Raw genomic sequence first — 23,163 nt, 5'->3', positions numbered from 1 at the left:
CATTTGCAAATCATGCACACAGCATGGATAATCATGGGCTGTGCATTTTTGTTTTGTTAAAAATATTTGAGATTTGGAAACCCTGTCTTACTGCAAGAAATTGGAAGCAACTCATTATTATTAATATTTAAAATGCATTATTGGTAAGTCCTATTTAATCTGCAAGACAGAAAATGGTATCAACTATACCCATTAGACTCAGACACAAACACAGATAAAACTTCTCCAACAAAGACATCATTTCATACATCCTGTATATATTATCCTGTATATATTTATAATGTTACAATATCTATAGTACATTGTATACATCAAAGATACAAAGTTTAACACCAAAGTATCTTAAATCACAGCGCACAAAAGGCAGACAGACCCAGTAAGTTATTTCAGTTTCTTACCGGCATCACTCAGGTGGCAACAGTGATGGGTCCGGAACTACCTATCATAATAATGTAAAGGTAGATACACCATGCCAAAACTAGCGGCTCTTATTGATGTGCAGGGACAGGGGAGGGCTCTAGTACCCATGCAGAATTCCACATAAGACACTGACCTCAGCGTCAGACAGCTCTGAAATGTCTTGTGTGCATGCACAGGGTAGATCCCAAATAAGACTCCCTCTAGTGCTTTCCACTGGAGTAAATGGGGTGTCAAGCAATTTCAGAATGCTTTATGGGTTTGCAAATTGCTAACCTTGGGTATAATTTCAGCTTAGTTTTTAGCCGCCTTCATTACTCCTTTAGGAATGAGGGGAAATCATTTTTACAGAAATATTTAATGTGGACAAAATATTAGCTCTGAAAAATTCACACGGCAAAGGACATAATTGTCTTTCAGGGGAGGAAACTACAGAGATTTCTAAAATAAAGTTGGAATCCAAATTGGTTTTGGGTCAATGTTTTGAGGACCAAATCCTATGCCTTTTATATGATACTGGAGAATCAGCAGCTGAGGCACAAAGAAATACATTGGACAAGCCAACACAGTAGGATTTTTGATTTTTCTTTTTAAAAGTACGCCCACCTGGCCATATCACAAACTGTTTTTGAGCCTTCCTCGGGTTCATAATTGGCTTGCTGTGAAGCATGTAGACTGCTGCTCAGAAATCATGGGAAAACCAAAACTTGTCAGCAATCTAGGTGCACAATACTTTAGATTCTGCACTGCTCCTTCATTCATCTGTGCTGGTTTATCTGTTCGCTGAAAACATGAGAGTTACACATTCAGCACAATCGCACGCATGTCTATTCAGAAGTTAAGTTCTACTGCGTTCAACTGGACCTACTTTCCAGGTAAGTCTGTTCAGGACTGCAACCTAAGAGCTATTACTTAGAGAAGCCTGGAGGATTCTTGTTGTGCTATGTGGGTATACATTTCCTGAACCAACTGTGGACTGCAGGATGAGATGCAACCCATTCAGAGAACTTCAACTAAAGGATAATGGAAGACTGTGTAGACTTGGGAGCTCTTCTGTAACAGAGAACTCCACAAATTGTAAGTAGGATTGATTCATCATCCGTGTACTCTTCCTTCAAGCAACTGGGCTTAATGCTCACAGCTATTGTGAACAGGACAGATATAGACAGCAACTTTTGTAGATAATGGACTTCTTATGGACTTATTAATGGACTTCTGTTTATTACCCTAGAATGACTCTTGTTGGTATGGGAGCACGTGCTATTTTTTATTGCACTTAACTTTGCACGGCACTTATAGTCCTTACATTTGTCCTGTGAGGTAGGCTCCTACTCTTCATTTTACAAATCTAAAACTGTTTCAGAGTTTGTAATTTCCCCAAGCCTACACAGTTAGTTTGTTCACGAATTCCCACTGAACGCTGAAACTATTACACAGCAGTATTCTATGTTTTAGAAGGGGGGGGGGATTGCAGTGTTTTGGAGACTGAGAAACAGGAGACCCCTTTCTCCATGCTGACTGTCAAGTTTTGGAATTTTAACAATTGTTTACATGTTAATACACCATAGTGATAACCACCTCTAATCCCTTGAAACTTGTTAGGCAATAGATTATTTCACTTCAAATGTAGAAGCAAGGGACAAGATCTGGAGGAAACTGCTAAAACCTTCAATGGCCGAAAAAAGTTAAGTAGTACACGAAAGACGATCTTACATCATCAGGATACAGCCATAAATTTTCCTCAGCCGGGAAGCTGACACATTAGGGAATTAACATACACTGTGGAACAACACTGCCCAGCAGTTAACATGAAAAGTGACTTAACCTTATCAAAAAGGCTAAGGAAGATTTGTCTTTAATACCAGATACTTCTAGGAATTTTAGTGACAAATTAACTAACAGATTTAAATACCGTATTTTTCACTCTATAAGACGCACCAGACCACAAGACGCACCTAGTTTTTGGAAGAGGAAAACAAGAAAAAAAAAATCTGAATCTCAGAAGCCAGAACAGCAAGAGGGATTGCTACACAGTGAAAGCAGCAATCCCTCTTGCTGTTCTGGCTTCTGGGATAGCTGCACAGCCTGCATTCACTCCATAAGACGCACACACATTTCTCCTTACTTTTTAGGAGGGGAAAAGTGAGTCTTATAGAGCAAAAAATACGGTATATATTCTGACAGTTCCATGACTCACTGAAGGTCATCATTTAGGGAGCCACAATCAAGTCATAGAAAGCATTTCAACTTCCCTTTTTATCTGACCTAAGGTGATAATTATTATATCAAAAATAATTAAAGGAAGTAACACCAGTGGCATTCGAGTGGAAAATGCTAAAAAATGCTAATGTGTCAGCTGCTCTAATATATTCCGTATATATTATACAGAAGCAGTTTTTTTAAAAAATATTTTAATCTGCCTGAAATTTTGAAGTTCAGTGCACTTCATTGAGGCAGCTACAAGGGTCTGCTAATTAGCCACTGACCCATAAAAGGTGGTAGTCTTCTTGATGAACTGACAGGGGCAAAACTGTCCTACCACTGCATTACCGAATGCCGTATTACAGCTTCTCATTGCTGAAAGTCAATGTTCATTATTTGAACATGAAAACTGTATGTGGCACTGTGTACTTTCACTACTCCACGTTATATATATAAAAAAGACAGATCTTTGATCATACAGTTTATGTTCCAGTTGCGACTTATCTTCCTTATTTCAATTAAGAAATGAAATTATTCAGAAACTCCTTCAGAACAACGAACACACACGTAATAAAAACTGAGATGATGATGATGCACCAGCGATATATATATCATCGTTTTTTTGACCCGCTGTTACCGCTTGCAGGCTTGTTAAAGCTTCTGCTCATTTGTGGGAAGTGTACAGTTGGGGTTCTCTCGGTTGGACCATACAATCCTAGGTTTCTGGCCGCGGCTGATTTTCTGAGAGGTTTGACACTGGGAAAAGGACTGAAGACTTGTGGTTTCGTAGTGGCAGCTTGGGGAGATTTTGCCACTGTCCCACTGTCACTGGGCGAATTCGGGAACTCGGATAGAGGTGTTTGACAGAACGAAGTTGATACTGATTCAACATCATCTTTGTCATTTTGGGTAAGTTCCAGGGCTTCGAGCTTCAGCTGAACAGCTGATACGTTGACGTTGGCATTGGCATCTTTGTAACTTGGTTCAGGAGACTGTCCTTCAGCAGTCCGGGCATCTGAATCATTGCCTTCGATTTCCATGGATTCAGATTTGCTTGGAGCCTCTTCTTTCCCATTGGGGCTACTGGTTTTCACACCTTCATTCTGCTCTTCTATTAACCCTATTGTATCTCCATAGCCTAGCTGGCCTTTGGCTCTTGCTATATTCTTTCGATGCACCCTAATGTGAGTGCGCCAAGGAGAGTTGAGCTTTGTTTTAAGATCTTCGTGGGGACTGGGTGACATCTTGCCTCCTGCGTGATTTGGAACATGAATAATAGCATTTTTGGAAGACCTGTTAGTTGGCTTTATCTTCTTTCCTAGCAGAAGGTGGTTGATCACTGGAGAATGGTTCACTTGAGAGGGCAGGAGACTAGTAACTGGTCCTTTATCTGAAGAAAACAAACATTTAAGAAGCACGCTATTGAATGAGGCAAGGCAAATGATCAAACATTAAAGCAAACCTGACCAGTCTGATACACAAACACACACACATACGGGTGGGGGAGAAATTAAATTAAGTTTGCAATTAAATGCAGATCTATCAAATTAGCACTTTCAGGAAAATTATATGAGAACAGAAACAAAGCTATCCCTCAAAATTAGCACTTATCTGAATTTTGTGGTGGTGTTCTCCAATCAACCTTTATTTTAAAAATGCATTACATTAGGGGAAAGTACACATGAACATTAATATGCATCAGTGAAAATGACATAAAATGCATTATAAGAGGGGAAATGTCTTGCAAAAATGTGTGCATTGGTCAAAACTGATTATCAAAATGTGTTCATTAGGAGAAATTTGCATTAAAATGTTGATCAGTTTTCATGAATCAGATTGCTACAGAAATGTAGAGGACGTGATTTAAGAATAGAAAAATGAGTAACCGAGAGAACATAAGTTGAAAGATCCTTCTATCCATGCTATACACTGCATTTTCCAATCCAAAACTGACCCAGATATTTGACCATGTGCTTCTCATGTCTCTCTCTTTCTTAATAGCAGGCTCCATAGTTTCTGTTGACTGGGGGGGGGGGGAATGCAACAAGAAACCGAGCATCTAGCAGCCTGAAGAAAGCAAGGGAAATGTATTTTATGTTGATTCAGAACTAAGAAAAGCATTCGGTAAGTAGGACTTATTTACTTTTAAAGGTAAGACTTATTTACTTTTAATCTGGTACATAGGAAGTTACATATACCAAATCAGGCTACTGATTCATCTAGTTCAGCACTTACACTAACTGGCAGTGTCTCTCCAGAGTTTCAGTCAGGATTATGTGACTCTACTACTGAAGTTACAGTTCAGGTATGTTTAACTGAGCAGCAGTGATCCTCTTTACAAATTCCTCTGACACCTATCCCAAGCAAATAAAAACGACGATCCTAACCCAAGCCTTCTTTTCAAGGCAATAAAAACCAAAGAAAGTAAGAATGTGAAATTAAATATATTACAAAGCTATACATATACAAAACAGATGAATAAATTGATGGATTAGATACTATGGGTTGATTTAGTTTAACTGCTAAATGATGTGAATAGCATGCTAGACTCTGCCTTCTGCCTCTGCCTCGTCCTGACGACCACACAAAGGTGTCTATAACCAAGCAGCTGGGTAAATACTCCATTTCATAGAAAGAACATTCAGCAATTTAATATGGTGACAAAGACAGACCATTTCCCAGCAGAATATCCAGTCACAGAGAGACGAGAGAGAGAGTGCTAAAGGATATATACAAGACGATTGATTAAGGTTAGTGAAAAGGGGCTTTGGCAATCCTGGGAAATGAAAACCTTCATCAATTTGGTTTTGCCACACGGTTGTTCTGTGCATACTATATTTCTTAGATTTTCAAAATTGCATTTCATGGGGTATTTCCTATGAAAGATGGAGCTGAAAATCCAGCCTGGGACAGGAAGGCCATACTGTCAGATGTGGGATAAGATTCCTCACCACTGTTAGGAGGTACGACCCATCTCTAGCAGTAAAGTGAAAGTTCAGTTTTCAAATGGTTCACCACATAGATAATACTGTCACAAAGGGTATTTACTGATCAGCAGCGACAGTATGTGCACTTTATGCTAAATCAGCGTTGAAACATATTTGGTCTAAGTCCAGCCAATTCATATATAATCTTGTAATTTGTTGATAGTTCTGATGCCAAATCACTGTCCATCCAATTGGGAATTCAGAACATTTGACCCCAAGTCCAAGGATGCCAGAGCTGTTAGTAAAATCAGAGAAATCAATATTGTATCCAAGATTAGCATAGATATCTTTAAATACCATTATTCGGCTGGTCCCTGGGATCTAACATAATCCCAGGGTCATCATCTTCAGACCCTAACAAAAGAAAAACAAATATCAACATCGTCTTTATAAGTGACAAGCTCTTTAGTCAGATGAGATCCTTCCAACTACTTCATTCTTTTCGTCTTCTATAGATGAATGAATACACAAAAACATGATTTGCTTTCTCATGCACATGAAGCTAACTTGCGCTTCCAAACACTAGCAATTTACCTGCTCTGATGTACACCTGATGGACCTGTTGCTGCTGTTTCTTCTTTATCCGTGAATACTGCCTTTTCAGCGCATTAATGTCTGTGGTCATACGTTCCATCATCATGCTGTTAAAAGCGGCGTGGTATTCACTCCGACAGGCATCTATTGCTCCAGGGCTTAGCTCTGCAATATTGCTGGAACCTAGACTCTGCTCTTCATTATGATCTATGCATAGTAGGAAGAGAGCATGAGAAATACATCAGAATGTATTACATAATGGCAACCCCACCGTCCTTAAATCAGGGGAGGAAAAACTGTAACCTGCCATTGTCTGTACTTGCATTTAAAAGGCTGACAAGTTTTAAATCGCAAAAGATCAGCAGTAGTCAACATGAAACTGTTACCGGCCTGTACTTAAACCCTCAGGAACTATCAACAAAAAAATTACCATATATTCATCTTGATGTGACTTTGAATATTACTTAGAAATGCTGTTCTCAAAAGTACACAGCAAGCCATCATGGGGATGGGGAACAGAACGTAGTTAAGGAAGGGATACACTGCTCCTCTCTAAGGGCTCAGTTGTGGGCCCAATCACATTATATCTGAGATAAAACACCATTCTATCGCACAGTCAAACCTCAGTTGTCGAACATAATCTGTTCCGGAAGCCCATTTGGCTTCCAAAACTTTCGACAATTGAATTGCGGCTTCTGGTTGGTTGCAAGAGCTTTCTGTACTCAGCGGCTTCTGAAAAATGTTTGAAAACCGGAGCATTTACTTCCGGATTTCGGTGTTCGGGGGCTCAACTGTTCGGAAATGGAGCTGTTTGGGAGCCGAGGTTTGATTGTACAGTGGTACCTCGGGTTAAGTACTTAATTCGTTCCGGAGGTCCGTACTTAACCTGAAACTGTTCTTAACCTGAAGCACCACTTTAGCTAATGGGGCCTCCTGCTGCTGCCGTGCCGCCGGAGCACGATTTCTATTCTCATCCTGAAGCAAAGTTCTTAACCTGAAGCACTATTTCTGGGTTAGCGGAGTCTGTAACCTGAAACGTATGTAACCCGAGGTACCACTGTACTGCCATCAGCACCAAAGAAGCAGCCATATTTCACCTATGAAGCACTTCCTATGAAACAACCTAATGTGACTCAACGATTTAAAAAATCAGTAATAAAAACATATGTAAAAACCATTTTAAATCCAATACAGATAAAGATGGAATGAGCCATATTAATCAAATGCTCCTATACCCACCTCTCATACGCCACAGAATGGCATGGTTTGTCCTTCGGGCATTTGATTAAGGGCTGATGCCCAGGGATGGTAATCTGCAGGCCTCTAAACTATATAGCAGAACTGCAAGATAAACCCATGGGGGAAAGAGGCTCCTATGGTAATGCTGTAATGTTTACATTCTTTACCTTTGAATTGCTTTTGATACTTCTGTAGTTCTGGGGCTAGAAACCCACTGAATGGCCCAAGGCAACCAATGACATTAGCTATGGAATCTTCATCATCAAGGTCGTTCTCCTCGTCACTGTCTCTAATTTTTCCCAGCCATCTGCAAAAGGAAAGCACACAGACACATTGCTGACCTGGACGTGCAAATGCATCTATAATAAACTGAACAGTTCACCAGGCTCAAGATACATAACCCTCTACATTTGTCCCTTTTATATACAGATCTTGCCTGGATTACAATATATGGTACTGGCAAGAGGTGAGGACAGACTTACCCTGAAGCTGATTTCACTGAGGCAGGAAAAGGAGTAATGTTGTATGTATATTTCTCCCGTAATTCTGCTAGTTGTGGGAAAGGGAACTGAGCCATAGAATAAACAGTCTAGGGGGCAAAAGGAAAGAGACAAGCTTTTAAAATTGGTGCCTTTTCTTTTACACTTTCAAAGCAACTGTCCATAACTCAAAGAAAGGATGGCTGCAGGATTAGGCAATATAGTTCCTCATGTACTGAAACGAAAGGTGAAAGGTTTGCTTTTTGTGATGGAACATACATTTCCTGCAGGAAAGAAGACGACTGTCTCGCTGGAAATGTTAAGAGAACTGTTTGAATCAGGTAGAAAAGATAACAAGGACATGCATGAGAAACTCACACAAACGCAAGCATTTGCTGCATTCTAAGGCATTTGTTTTCAAGGCAGTGTGTGCAAATTTAAACCATCTCTGCTGCAAGTGTGGTTGATCTATGGTCCTGCGGATGTTGCCAAACTGCAACTTCTGTCCTCTCTGCACCCACTCTAAACAGAAATTATGAACTAACATATGTTGGAGCATTCTTTATTGCTACCATGACACAAAAGCAAGAAAGTGAACAAAGGGTGGAAATAATCACAAAAGTTTGCTTTGCCAAAAAAGAAGTGCTGCCATATGCACTCCCTGCAAGCGTTAGCACAGAGCAAAAGTCTCTCAATTAAGGCGCGTTTCTGAATGAATAAAGAATGAGTGAGTCTGCTTGGCCTGTACTTAATACACAAAAGCTACCATAGAATCTGATGCTATACTTCTTCCCTGAAGGTGGGGGGGGGGGGGGACAGGACACCACATTGCCCTGATGTAGTGCAAGCAATGAAACGTTAAGCCCTTCTGGAGATGAGATTCCTTTTGCCTCAGTCAGGAGTGTGCAGAGAAACTCCAACAACATAAAACACCTCTTCCGTTTTGTGAGTCCGCACAACACCTGGCAAGCGTGGGAACAGACAAAACTGCACCTAGCTCCCCACATCTCTTCCCACCCCCCTTATTGGAGTTTGATCACTTTCACCTGCTTTGTTACTATATTCCTACAATCCTATCCTTTGGGAGAAGAATTGTAGCAGAACCTGAAAATCATTTATACCCTTTATGTCAACAGAAATCTGTTCCATATGAAACCTCTGGATGAAATTGTACCATTATTATTTTTCTGCATGTTGCTAATTTCCAGAGGTTTAGGTTATAAACAGAACTACACGTTCCTGTCCCCTTCTCTTTTAGCTGCAACAGACTGATATGGCTACTTCTGGGTGGGTGGGGGAACCAATATTCATAGCCCACCAAGCTAAACATAACACTACAGCCATATACAGTGGTGCCCCGCAAGACAAATGCCTTGCAAGACGGAAAACCCGCTAGACGAAAGGGTTTTCCATTTTTCAATGTGCTTCGCAGGACGAATTTCCCTATGGGCTTGCGTCGCAAGACGAAAATGTCTTGCATTTTTTTTCACTCCCCATCCCCTTTTTCTAAGCCGCTAAACCGCTAATAGCCTTTTAGCAGCTAATCCACTAATCCTTTAAGCCGCTAATAGCCGCTAATAGCCGCTAAACCGCTAATAGCGCTAATCCGCTAATAGGGTTGCTTCGCAAGACGAAAAAACCGCTAGACGAAGAGACTTGCGGAATGAATTAATTTTGTCTTGCGAGGCACCACTGTATTGTACCTTCCTTTTTTTTAAAAAAACCCTCCCCAAAACAGCAAAAAAGGGGGTTGAGGGAGGGAAGGTGGGTGGGGGTGGGGTCGGGTGGCGATGTTTCTGTTATGCTTATGTAGGGTTTGGTGTCAGCGTTGCTTGTGCTGTTTACTTGTGTTCCTTTGGTGGTGAGAGAGGTTGGGGTTGGCCTAGGGTGTGGTTGTTTGTTTGTGACTGGCTCTGGTGATCTTTGTTGTCGTGTGTGAGTGGGGTGGGTGGGTGTTTTGGATCAGGTTAGCCATATTGATTTGTATGCTGTTGGTGGATTATTGTCCTTGTCTTGTTGGGCTGTGTATGTGATAAAGGGGAGCCATACCAGGGTAAAGGCATCTTCTTCTGTTTGTCCCCGTGTCAGTTTCAGTTTATTGGTTAATTCTTCTAGTAGGGCTGTTTCCCATACTATTTGGTACCATTGGTCCATGCTTACTCCTTACTGTTACATTTCCATCCCATCTTTCTTCCATCTTTCTTCCAAGGAGGTCAAGGTAGTATCTATGGATCTCCTTCTCTCCATCTTTATCCTCAGAACAACCTTGTGAGGTAGGCTGAGAGAGTGAGACTGGCCCAAGGTCACCCACTGGAACTTTATGGCTGAGTGGGGATTGAAAGCATGGTCTCTTGGTTCAAGTCCAGCACTCTGACCACTATACCACAATGACTCATACCTTTGTAAACCCTGAACCTCTCTGAACTGGAACAGCTTTATTATGACAAACGCAGTTCAACTAAGTTTTTCACGGAGCAGAGCCCTTGAAATCAGTGAACATGGCTGACATAAGCTCAATAATTTCAACGAGTCTGCCATGAGTAAAACTTAGTTGAATATTGCCCCATATCTTGAATTCACACGTCAAACCAATCACTGAAATGCAATTTATAAGAGAGTAGGAAGCAGTCTGATACTGACATTCATTGCACTCTTCTCAGTATTGTACAAACCTATTTCGAGAGCTATGTGGGCAGCCACCGCTTTGTGTTTTAAAAGTACAGCACATTTGCATTATTCATAAGGTTCCTTCCCTGTCTTTAAAGTTCTTGCCAAAGTTGGATGAAAGCAAACTGTACAAGGTTGACTTGTTATTAACAGTAATAGAACACTCTGCTTCAATTAGATTTCGGAGAACACTTTATAATTTTTGAACTGTTTTTTTTCTTCCTTTTCTGAACACAGGAACCCAGTAAGCTGCCTTATACAGGGTCAGACCTTCTAGCTCAATACTATATTTGCTTACTGGCAGCAGCTATATAAAGGAGTCTTTCTCATTCCTAACAGGAGATGCCAGGGGCTGAATAGGAAAACCTTTGCACGCAGAGAAGATATTCTACCATTGAGCTGCAGCGTCCCTTTAGGATATTTTTAATACCTTGAAAAAAACGTGAGCTTTGTCCAACCAGAGCAAGATTTTTCCACCCTAGTTTCACCTTAATGTAGTTCATACTTACTAACCTGCATGAGTTCATTGCTATCAACCAGGTCGCCTTCCAGCATCTCTTGGGTTAACTTTCCCATGGTGCCATAGAATTCATCCGCAGTTTCACAACAATCTATCTGCCTGCATCACAAAACAAACATTTCCATTATCTACACAACATGTTATATTTCTGAGTAAATATAGAGTGCATAATCAGTTCTTTGGAGAGAGGGACACACACAAACAGCTTAAAACTAGTGATATTAGTAGACAGATATCCACAAATAGCTCTAATTAGAGAACAGGCTATTAATCTGTGTTTCAGCATCATGCAAACATAAAAAGTGAAAATACAACACTATTTCTTTGTCACACTTGAAAGTATCCCAGCGTTCAGGGGAATGAGTCGTCCAACGAAGCAGCCTATTTGTCTGATTTACTCTGTGGCGATTATTTATTTACATTATTTCTTAGGCCACTTTTCTCAAAGCAGCTCAAAATCATAAAAAACAGAACACTTATAAAATTTGAACTAACACGGTAAGAAGAAAAAAAGCGGATTCTAATTCAGTAATCCAACTGAAAGTGAGTCAAACCATTTTGTAGTTTAGAAAGAGGGCCATCGCTCTTTAAAAGCCAGCCATCTACGATGAACTATGATCACACTGACTAACTATGCTGGGAGTAGGAAGCAATTTCAGCACACAGAGCAAAGGGAAAGGAGAGGGAAGTGTTACCAAATGTTTGATAGGACTTCACCCTTAAGTGTAGGAAGGAAAAGACTAGTCCTGTTTCCGTTCAGTTATTTCCTTATTGCAGTGTCTATGCAACTTGTCAGTGTTTTGTGAAATTTTGTTTAATCTCTACATCAGCAAGGGAACCATCTGTTATTAAGTGGCAGGCCGGTAAATGGGTCCCAAAAACATTCCTGGGAAATTTCCAAAGGAAAGGGTAGTAACCATTCCATTTAAAGGAGAGGCTAGACTGTTGTCTCTACACATGTACATCCTAGATAAAACTTAGATAGAACGCTTTAGAGACATAGTTGTTTAATATTTCCGCAGTTCCAGTTTGATGAGAGCTGCTTTTGAAGCTTTCCTGCCCTTCTTTCGACTTCCACAGAAGAATGATTATTTCCCCCCTTCGATGTGGTGTTTTCTTAGTGAGCATGTGATTGATCTGTAGACAGTTGAACTCTTTAGGGTGCTCTTGAGAGGTCAAAGAAAGGACAACAAGATAGTGATTCAAGACAACAGTACATGTGCCTCAAAGGAATGAAAATGATCATGACTTAGAATTCATGCAGCATCTTCTATTTCAGATTGCCAGTTTAACTCTGAAAACCACAATCTCGCCATGAGCTTCTGAGGATAAGCAACAGCAATAGAGACTCTGACAAAGACCTACCTGAAATAAATATCAGGTTGGCTTTGATCATCATAATTTATCTTTGTGTCCTTGTTTTAGAGGAGGACCCAAGGTGGATGTAACCTTTCCACCTGAGCACTCAGATCTAAACCTGAGTATTTTCTAGAAGCAATGCAAAACTATTTCATCTGACTTTCAGTAGCCAAAGATATTCAAGTATAAAAACATATAGTACCATTCAATAGTCTGGTCCTATGTTTTCAATATACTGTTACCTCCCTGGGAGGGTTACAAACTAAATAATATCTATATAAACGGAAACAAGAGACTCTGCACTGCAGGACGCTGCAAACGAAACTGTGGCACCATCAGATCAACATCATATTTTGTATACCCTTAAGAAGTAAATGGTGGTGGTGCACCTGTTGTGATTCACCTGGAATCAAGCTGTGACCTACTTTTGTTGTTGTTTAGTCATTTAGTCGTGTCCGACTCTTCGTGACCCCATGGACCAGAGCACTCCATGCACTCCTGTCTTCCACTGCCTCCTACTTGCAGTTTGTGCTTTTGAACTGCTAAGTTGGCAGGAGCAGGGACCGAGCAATGGGAGCTCACCCAGTCATGGGGATTTGAACCGCTGACCTTTTGATCGGCAAGCCCTAGGCTCAGTGGTTTAACCCACAGTGCCACCCGCGTCCCCTTCCTTCTACAGCCCTCCATAAACCTAACTGGGTCCTCCATAAACCTCCCACACCATTCTTGATCCTTTCAGAGCAGACTTTCAGTGGTGCACCGGGAAATCACCAAGAATTGCCTACCCTACCCTAGCAACAGGAACATCTCATGAGCAAATTCTGCTCATGAGACATAAAATAAAATCTAATTGTTCTTCGAAAGACGAAGTCAAAATGAAAACTGTCTGCCTACTATGGAAATATTTTAAATCGTGATTAGTGTTAATTGCATTTAGAAAGTAGCACTTAATTAGTTTTTTGTCTTGTTTCAGGGACAACTTTTGCATCTAAACTGGCTCTTCAGGAAAGCAAAATATGTGGGCATCAGAAGAGGAGATCAGAAGCAATAATGCAATCCAGCAAAACATTTTCCAGCTGAACTAGCAGGCTTCTGTTTGCAATTACCCTTGAAGTCAATGACAAAAACTTGTTCACAAAAGGACTGGGTCTTTTTGCTTTGAATGTAACTAACTGGGAAAAGAAATAAGTTCTTCCAAGTATTATTATTATTATTATTTAAAGCATAAATCTGAATTTATGTGTCTTAGTACTTTATTTCAGAAAGCTTTTTCAAGTTCTTCACAAGAGATGGAAATGATTCCTAAAGCCCTTGCTATTAGCTTTTTTAATCAACTGTTCTTGACAGCCACTAGAATATTTGTTAGAACTTGTCCCAAAATAAACACACTTCTTTTAAAAAAATAATCCTTTGAATATAATTAGTTTATTCAATTACCAGGGTGTTTCTTAGACTTTCATTAAGGGCTGCAAACACTCTGGGTGGAATTCAATTAACTCCCTTGTACTCAACAAAAGGGCTTTGGATCCAGCAGACACCTCTGCTAATGGAAGAGGAGGAGAAGGAACTGTTGCCGATTCCCCCTTGCCTCTTCTGCAGAGTCCCTCAAATCTCTGGAGCTGATTTTGGGGAGGAGTTGCATTTGAGGGAGGGGAACCTGGCAAATAGTGAGCACCCCATCTCTTCTGTTAGAGGGCGCCTCTCCTGGACAGAAAGGCTGTGTAAATTTTGCAGGTTGGATCCAGGCTGCCTTTTGTGGACAGGAATCCTCCCTCCATGCAAGGCTTCTGATTCAACAGAAGGCTCCCTCCCACCCCGCCAAACAGTGTCGGAAGTAGTGCTGGTTGCAACTAGCAAAGATACCTCTCCACTGGCTGCAGCAAAGTCTGGATCCAACCCCATAATATTCCCAGTAAAGGTAAAGGTACCCCTGACCATTAGGTCCAGTCACGGAAGACTCTGGGGTTGCACACTCATCTCACTTTACTGGCTGAGGGAGCCGGCGTTTGTCCGCAGACAGTTTTCCGGGGCATGTGGCCGGCATGATTAAGCCACTTCTGGCGAACCAGAGAAGCGTACGGAACCGCCGTTTACCTTCCCACCGGAGCGGTACCTATTTATCTACTTGCACTTGACAAGGGGGGAGCCGTGCCATGTAAGGTTGCGAATATAAGCCACACTTATATTCTGCATAGGCGGAATTTGGGGGAAAAGTGCTGCTTATATTTGGGCCAATGTGGTAAATGTAATGTTGTACATGATCCAGTTACAGCTGTACCTCGGCTCCCGGACAAATTGGCTCCCAAACGATCGAAACCCGGAAGTCAGCATTCTGGTTTTCAAACAATTTTCGGAAGCCTATCATCCGGCGCTGCTTCTGCAGCTTCCGATTGGCTGCAGGGTGCTCTTACAGCCAATCGGAAGCAGCGCCTTGATTTTCTAACGGTTCCAGGAGTCGAACATACTCCCAGAATGCATTCTGTTCGAGAACCAAGGTATGACTGTATATGAATCACTAAGGAGGGCGATTCAACTTGTGGGATATGTTTTAGGAGCAATGTCAGCTGCTGCCTCACCACCACCCACCCACAAAACAACTGAACTGTATGTAACATAGCTGCATCGCAAAGCACGCTATATGGGTCAACTGGGATGGAGAAGGAAAAAAGAATGGGCATCATTGTCAGAACTTCAGTACCATTTCATATAGTACTTCCAACCCTGCAAACAACTACAGTGGTGCCTCGCAAAACGAAAAGAATCCGTTCCACGAGTCTCTTCGTCTAGCGGTTTTTTCGTCTTGCGAAGCAACCCTATTAGCGGATTAGCGGATTAGTGCTATTAGCGGCTATTAGCGGCTATTAGCGGCTTAAGGGATTAGCGGATTAGCTGCTAAAAGGCTATTAGCAGCTTAGTGCCTTAGAAAAAGGGGGTGGGGAGCGGAAAAAAAATCGCAAGAATCACAAGACATTTTCATCTTGCGAAGCAAGCCCATAGAGAAATTCGTCCTGCGAAGCGCATTGAAAAACGGAAAACCCTTTCGTCTAGCGGGTTTTTCGTCTTGCGAGGCATTCGTCTTGCGGGGCACCACTGTATTCAGTATCATTTCCTTTAGGCATAAGCTGAAAGTATACTTACTCTCCCAGCTTTGCCCAAATAGCCAGCGCTACTCTCAGTATAATTTCCGACCCTTCAAAGAACACAGAATCCCAGATTTTTAGAACTGTATGGTTAGGAAGGCATGTAGCAAACAGCGTCAGGAACCACTGCATAGTGAAGACATTCGTGAGTGGGGGTTCGTAACCGCCTGAAACAGAAGAAAATAGAACAGATCCACAGTTATTCCCTGAAAGTGTTTCTCTTAACACAACCCATCAGGAAGAAAAATACAGAATTGCAGTAACAACAAATGATTCCACTCCATTCCATTCATTTTTAGATCCAAGGAAGCCAAACACAATTGATAATATGCTAGCAACATTCCTCTATGGAATAGCATTGCTCAGCTTTTACTAATGTTGGAATCTGGTAGGATTTTTACCCCCAAGCCTTCTGAATTGGTATCATAAACTGAACAGCAGTGTGGGAGGTGATTGGATCAGTAGAAGGAGAAGAAGAAGAGTTTGGATTTGATATCCCGCCTTTCACTCCCTTTTAAGGAGTCTCAAAGCAGCTAACATTCTCCTTTCCCTTCCTCCCCCACTCAAACACTCTGTGAGGTGAGTGGGGCTGAGAGACTTCAGAGAAGTGTGACTGGCCCAAGGTCACCCAGCAGCTGAATGTGGAGGAGCGGAGACGCGAACCCGGTTCCCCAGATTACGAGTCTATCGCTCTTAACCACTACACCACACTGGCTGTAACAATAAACTCTGTTACACTTGCATTTCTACTTCCATCAACCCATCTCTTCCTCTCCTTTACATAAAAAGAACCCTGCTGCATCGGGCCAAAGTCCAGCATCCTGTTCTCACAGTGGCCAACTGGATGCTTATGGGAAGCCTGCAAGCAACGCCCAAATACAACAAGTAAGTGGGATTAGGTATCAGTATTTGCATGTCAAACTCCGTAGTATCCCAATTTTCAATGGAATGGTTCGTTCAATTGTCCAGCACTCTCTTAGGGACTTTTAACTCTGCAGCAATGATCAATTATTTATTGAACTTTCTTATGCTGCTTTTCAAGACAAGAAGTCTTCCCAAAGCAGTTCACGGGCATAATTTAGCATTTAAGAAAAAATACAGGAGATACCTTAAAAATGTAAATTAACACAGCAGCAAAGAACAGATTCTCTCTCAAACCAGTAACCCCAACTGGAACAGTTATCAATATTTTCACTATGATCATGTTTGCTATTTTTTAAAAAGTCTGATTCAAAAAAATATATGAGGGCCCTGTGATAACCATCTGCGGCCCTTCGTCCATGAGAGACCCAGAGCATGGCAGCATAAGAAAGGGCCTTTTCTGTGGTGGCTCCCCACATGTAAAATGCTCTCTTCGGGGAGGCTCCCCTGGCACCTTCATTACATATCACTGTGCCAGGCAAAAACTTCTCTCTTTAACCAGACTTTTGGCTGATTAACATTCTACATCATTTTAAATGTGTTTGTCAGGGGAACGTTATCGGTTTTGTTTTGTTCTTGCTTTCATTATGTATTTTGTGTTCTCGTTATGTATTTTTATGTTGTGGACCACCTTCAGATGAAGGACGGGTATACAAATTTAATAAATAATAATAATTATTAGTTTCACCTCAAACATTTGTTAAGTTTTAAACAGGCTAATATATTTTTTAGCCTCGTGATCAGATGCGTTCTAAAGGCTCCCAGGACAAAGAAATGTTACAGGAGCGAAGAAACAGAAAACTAACAAAGAAAACAATTGGAAGGCATCTACCTCCACTTTCTCTGTTGGCAGCTCTTTGAAGAGTATCCAAATGCTGAGACAGCTCAGGAAGTTTCATTCTCAGGAGGTCTCGGAACACGGCCATGTCGACAGATAGCGCTCGGAGGTTATTGACAAAATAGCTGTCAGGCAGGACTTTATCAATTAAGTAAATCATAATCTGAAAACAAAGCAGAAAAGGCTGGCAGCTAGTAAGGGTCCCACGGAATCACTGTGGTTGAATACAAATTATTTCCATGCAATTCTCTATCTACTTGTAAAGGTAAAGGTAAAGGGAAGCAGGTGGTACTGTGGTCTAAATCACTGAGCCTCTTGGGCTTGCCGATCAGAAGGTCGGTGGTTCGAATCCCCGTGACGGGGTAAGCTCCTGTTGCTCTGTCCCAGCTCCTGCCAACCTAGCAGTTCGAAAGCACGCCAAAAAGTGCAAGTAGATAAATAGGTACCACTGCAGCGGGAAGGTAAACAGCGTTTCTGTGCACTCTGGTTTTCCATCACGGTATTCCATTGCGCCAGAAGCGGTTTAGTCATGCTGGCCACATGACCTGGAAAACTGTCTGTGGACAAATGCCAGCTACCTCGGCCTGAAAGCGAGATGTGCGCTGCAACTCCATAGTCGCCTTTGACTGGACTTAATTCAAAATCCCCTGCATTCCTGTGTAAAACACACACACACCCTGCTTCGGGGGACTTCATCCCCAATTCCAAACTATTTTGATAAAAAAATTCAAAATACGGGTAAAAACAACAACACCTTGCTCAGTAGCGTCACTCACTTTTAAAGCATCTCCCTCGTTGCCTTCCATTACTTCAAGAATGAGGGCGGCCAGAATGTTAAAGCCTTGACAATATCCTACAGATTTGTTCCACCTGGCGTAAGCCAGTAAAACACGTTTTAATACCACTCTGTCTTGCTCTGCCTCCTGGCCACAGTAAGAACTGCATCCAGTTCGATGAAGATCCTAAAGAAAGTGGAGGGGGGAAACAGGGAATAAGGTCTTAGCAGAAGCTCCCTTTATGGCTTTTACATTGTTAAATTCAAGCGCACACTCTGACGTCAGCCCTGTTTTTATTTCCTGAATTAAATTGACTTTGCACGATGGAACGGAATCTGCAAATGTCCAATTCCAATATGAAGTCATTTAGTAGATTATATATGCACAGCCTTTATCTACTGACACGCTCAAGGAGGCTAACTGGATAAGCAATTACCACCGGTCAATATAAAATAGCAACAAAATAATCATTGTGCAGAAAGTGGATTATTTCTTAAATGGAAAATTAGAAACACCTTTTCTGCTGTCAGCAGTTAATATCGTACTGGGCAGAAGCAACAGCAATATAAAGCCTGCTACTTAATCTTTTGTCTCCTAGTTCCAAACTTAACATGCTGGTATATTGGAATAAATACCACCCTGGGGGTGAAGGCAACAGGCAGCAGCATTCTGAAGCTAACATTCGTAACAAAATTTTAAGAAATTAAGACATCCCTGGGACAGAAGGCAATGCGCTTTCTAGCCATATTGAAACAAACACGGAACAGGTGCATTTTATCAGGCAAGCTGTAAATTTTAACATTCAAAGGGAGGTTTCAGGTAGCTTGCAAAGTCCCATCTGTCTCTTTAAAAGCATGCCTTTAAATCAAACAAAGGCTTATAAAAGAGCATAATGAAAATCCGAGTAACGTGGATGATGTTAAGCGGCAATTCAAAACGTTAAACTACTGCAATTTTAAAAGTTCACTATTTGAATGAAATGCAGAAAATTCTAATTACAGAATTTGTTTTTTTTTCTGGAGCCAGCAGAGACGTTCCAGTGAGCATGTACAGTGCGCTAGTCTCCATGCGCATGAGCGCACACGTTATGCGCTGCATTGAACTAAGTTCTTCTCAGTGCAAACCCACCAAAATTAAGTGAGCCGCGGCCAATAAATTCAGTGGGTTTACTCGGAGTATGACAAACATTAGATACAACAACCCCACATCTTGAGTAGATACTGCAGCTCTTTCAAAAGCAACATGTCAAATTCTAGAAAAAATTGCAGGCTTGTACTATATAATTGCATGACGGGAATGACTTCTGCTTGAATAACAGGACTTCCCTGCCATTCTTCTGGTCCTGTGCTCTCTGTGGGAGAACCTCTACAAAAGACATAGGAGTGAACAGAGGGGGAAAGGAGGAAATATTCTATTGTGCCTTAGTGTGAATTCCACCCTATACACTCATTTTTGTCATTGTCGTTTTCCCTTTGTTACACTGTACAGTGGTACCTCGGGTTACATATGCTTCAGGTTAACTAATTGTAAAATGACTGACCAATGGGAACCCAAGGGGAGGAGTTAGAGTTAGAGTTAGAGTTAGGGTGGTTGGGAAGTCAGTCTGGAGTTAGAAGAGGGTAAGACTGTGGGTTGGGCTACTCTGATGTGAGAGAGTTTGTTAAGAGGAGTCAGTCAAACAGTTGAGATAATCAGTCAGAAGGTACAGTGGTACTTCGGGTTACATACGCTTCAGGTTACAGACTCCGCTAACCCAGAAATAGTACCTCGGGTTAAGAACTTTGCTTCAGGATGAGAACAGAAATCGTGCTCCGGCGGCGCGGCAGCAGCAGGAGGCCCCATTAGCTAAAGTGGTGCTTCAGGTTAAGAACAGTTTCAGGTTAAGAACGGACCTCCGGAACAAATTAAGTACTTAACCCGAGGTACCACTGTACATAGGAATTGACCGTTGGGTCACTCAACTGCCCCCCTCCCCACTGTTATTTTACACTGCAGGGGTGTGCTAGCTGTTGTTTGGAACCCAAATTTTGGTTTGTGTGCCAAACATACAGGCAAACTTCGGTTTACACTTTGTGCTCCCCCCTCCCACCTCTTCCCCAAGAGCCTCCAGATACTATTCCAAACTGCTTATTGCTGCTGCAGAAACACCTTCTCACCACTGATTGGCAACCACAAGGCGGTGGTATAAGCAAGGACTTCACTGCTTAGAATCCTTTAGGTTACTCAATGCATAATCAACTCACACAGCACATTCTTCCATTTTATTTCATTCTGCCCAGGAGCCCTTCCCTTTCTTAATTTATATTGGTGCGCCCTATTGCTAGGACCTTGAATGTGCATAAAGCATATATCGCTTCCCTTCTTTTTAATTAGCAATGATTTTCCCTCACCTCCAACTGCACATTTCCTCATGCCATCTTGTATTCATGCTGTTCACGAGAATTGCACCCCTTATAATACTTAATACATAATCTATTTATTGCTAATTAGTGCTTTGGTATCTTTGTCTTCTTTTGCTGTTACGCTGGAACCAGTGGGCTTGATTCAGAACCTGTCAGTCATAAGACACCTGAAGAGAGATCTTTAGAGAGCACTGTCACCAGCCTTATCTGCTGCCCTTACACTAAGGAAATCTGCAGAGTGAACATGATTCTCTCCCCACTCCCATTTTTAGCTTCACAATAACCTTGCATGGTAAGAAAGGCTGAGACATAGTGACTGGCACAAGGTTAGCCAATGAACTTCATGGATGAGTGGAAATTTGAGCCTCAAACCTGGTCCAATACTCTAGCCAAGGGTGGACAATCTGTGGCCCTCAAATGTTGCTGGACTTCAACTCCCATCAGCGCCAGACAGCCATGGATGATGGGAGCTGTAGTCCAACAAGATCTGTAGAGTTGCGGGTTACTTTTGTCACTACACCAACTCTTTCTTCATATTTGTTAAGACAGGATCCGATGCTGGCACGATCAGATGTTGATGTTTTTATTCATTGCAATACCTTGTTTTCAATGTCAGTTATACTCAGACTTGTTGAAATTAATGGACAAGACTAAATTAGTTCCATTAATTTCATGGGTCTATTTTGAATAAAACTTAGTTGGATGCAACCCTGTTCCGTTTTATATAAGCAGATTAATAAGAAATACAATTATCAGAACACAGAAATTGGGCAGGGGGGAGAGAGACACAAACACACTTCTTTGTTTCCCCAGAGTTACATTGTATTGGCGGTTATAGACTATTAGTAAACAAGAGACAAAACAGATATGTTGTTAATTTTTAATGTGGCCCTGTACCATTAAGCTCTATAATTTATACCTACCAATTAGGATCAGTATTTTCATACAGAACTTTCAGAAATATGTATAACCTTACTAAGACCCACTGGGATAGCTTAATCAGTACAGTATGAGACTCTTAAACTCAAGGCTGTGGGTTCGAGCCCCACACTGGGCAAAAAGATTCCTGCATTGCAGGGGGTTGGACTAGATGATCCCTGTGGTCCCCTTCCAACTCTATGATTCTATGATTATTCCTATTACAAAGCTTGGCTTTAGTTCTCATCAAGGTGGTTTATTTCTACCTGTTCTCACTCTGAAATGTGGAACTGACAAGACTAAGACAAGTATATTTCTAGAAATACACGGGGGGGGCATAATTTGCCAATTCAAAAAGTAATGCTAATAAAGGAGTATTTTAGGACCAATCTTTATTCTAAGCTCCCTTTTGCCATTTTGGAAGCTTCTATGGTAAACAGAACCTGTTTTTGGAAGTGGTGAAGAGCTCAGCCTTATTATTAAAAGTTTAACAGTTCATTAATCTTCCTAGCTGTTACCAGTTCCCATTAAGCTATTTGAACAATGGGCAAAGAAATAATTTCCTTGCACGTTGATAATATAAACGTAACTTTCAGGAAAACCAGCAGGGACATATACAGCCATGAACAATAAGCTAATTAAAATTGCTTAAAGTACCTTTACAATCTGAACACCCATGGAATCATCGTCAGGATTGCTTCTGTCATTGAAAGTGAAGCGCATTGTTTTATCCCAGTCAATTGCTATGCTCCTTAAGTAATGATCTGCCAAGGTGAGCCAGACCTTAAATAATAAAAAATAATAATTTTATTATTTATACCCCACACCCAATAGAGATTTCCTCCCCTCCCCACAAAATAATTGTGAGTAATCCCTCCTTTAAATAGTTTATAAATAAGTAAAGCTAATCAACAAGTTATAAGGGACGCGGGTGGCACTGTGGGTAAAAGCCTCAGTGCCTAGGGCTTGCCGATCGAAAGGTCAGCGGTTTGAATCCCCGCGGCGGGGTGCGCTCCCGTTGTTCGGTCCCAGCGCCTGCCAACCTAGCAGTTTGAAAGCACCCCTGGGTGCAAGTAGATAAATAGGGACCGCTTACTAGCGGGAAGGTAAACGGCGTTTCCGTGTGCGGCTCTGGCTCGCCAGAGCAGCGATGTCACGCTGGCCACGTGACCCGGAAGTGTCTCCGGACAGCGCTGGCCCCCGGCCTCTTGAGTGAGATGGGCGCACAACCCTAGAGTCTGTCAAGACTGGCCCATACGGGCAGGGGTACCTTTACCTTTACCTTAATCAACAAGTTCCTATCAGTCTGAAACACTATGCAAACAAGCTTTCAAACAATAGCATAGCAAGACAGGAGAAGGCTGCCCTGGGCACTGCAGGCAACTGCAAGGCATCACTGGGGGTGGGCATTGGAGGGCGGCATTGGAGCTTCAGGGCGGCACGGGAGTTGGTTGGCAGTACTGGCGATGCAGTTCAGCAACTTTGGGCGTTCTTATAAAAAAAGCCCCACCCCAGGCGCCAGTGGGGGTTGCTAAGGCGCTGCTTTCAAAATTATTGGACCAACACCTGAACAGTGAGTGCAATCCTTTTAGTTATACAAAATAACTGCATCTCTGCAGACTGCGTATTATTTCATGGTAGCAAGTCAAAGGCACAGCTCACCTATATATTGCATAACACACCATGCTCATACGAGCAATTCTCTCCCACAAAGCAGATGTAGGAAGAAGATTGGGCAATTGTGTGTCTTTACGTAGCGCATGC

The 23,163-nt window shown here is 41.8% G+C and overlaps 1 protein-coding gene across 6 annotated transcripts in view; it reads right to left on the bottom strand.

Annotated features, from left to right (window-relative positions):
- Positions 1–254: 254 nt before the first annotated feature.
- Positions 255–23,163, bottom strand: part of TBC1D30 (TBC1 domain family member 30) — a 42,651-nt gene continuing 19,742 nt past the window's right edge. For 3 of the 6 annotated variants that reach the window (XM_083399545.1, XM_083399547.1, XM_083399549.1), the window contains 10 exons: positions 22,057–22,182; positions 18,080–18,265; positions 17,298–17,466; positions 15,543–15,711; positions 11,039–11,144; positions 7,862–7,968; positions 7,547–7,686; positions 6,141–6,347; positions 5,904–5,960; positions 2,593–4,009 (listed from right to left, as the gene is read on the bottom strand). In XM_083399545.1, the coding sequence (XP_083255671.1) occupies positions 3,231–4,009; positions 5,904–5,960; positions 6,141–6,347; positions 7,547–7,686; positions 7,862–7,968; positions 11,039–11,144; positions 15,543–15,711; positions 17,298–17,466; positions 18,080–18,265; positions 22,057–22,182 (2,046 nt within the window). In that variant the 3' untranslated portion in view covers positions 2,593–3,230. Of the gene's footprint in view, positions 2,343–2,592; positions 4,010–5,903; positions 5,961–6,140; positions 6,348–7,546; positions 7,687–7,861; positions 7,969–11,038; positions 11,145–15,542; positions 15,712–17,297; positions 17,467–18,079; positions 18,266–22,056; positions 22,183–23,163 lie in introns of those variants that run through there. The other 3 variants (XM_083399546.1, XM_083399548.1, XR_014502091.1) reach the window with 2 other exon arrangements.

Source organism: Podarcis tiliguerta (genome assembly GCF_965153285.1).
Source record: "Podarcis tiliguerta genome assembly, chromosome: 10".
NCBI lineage: Eukaryota > Metazoa > Chordata > Lepidosauria > Squamata > Lacertidae > Podarcis > Podarcis tiliguerta.
Note: the sequence above shows the minus strand (reverse complement) of the source record. Positions and strands in the feature narration are given on the sequence as shown.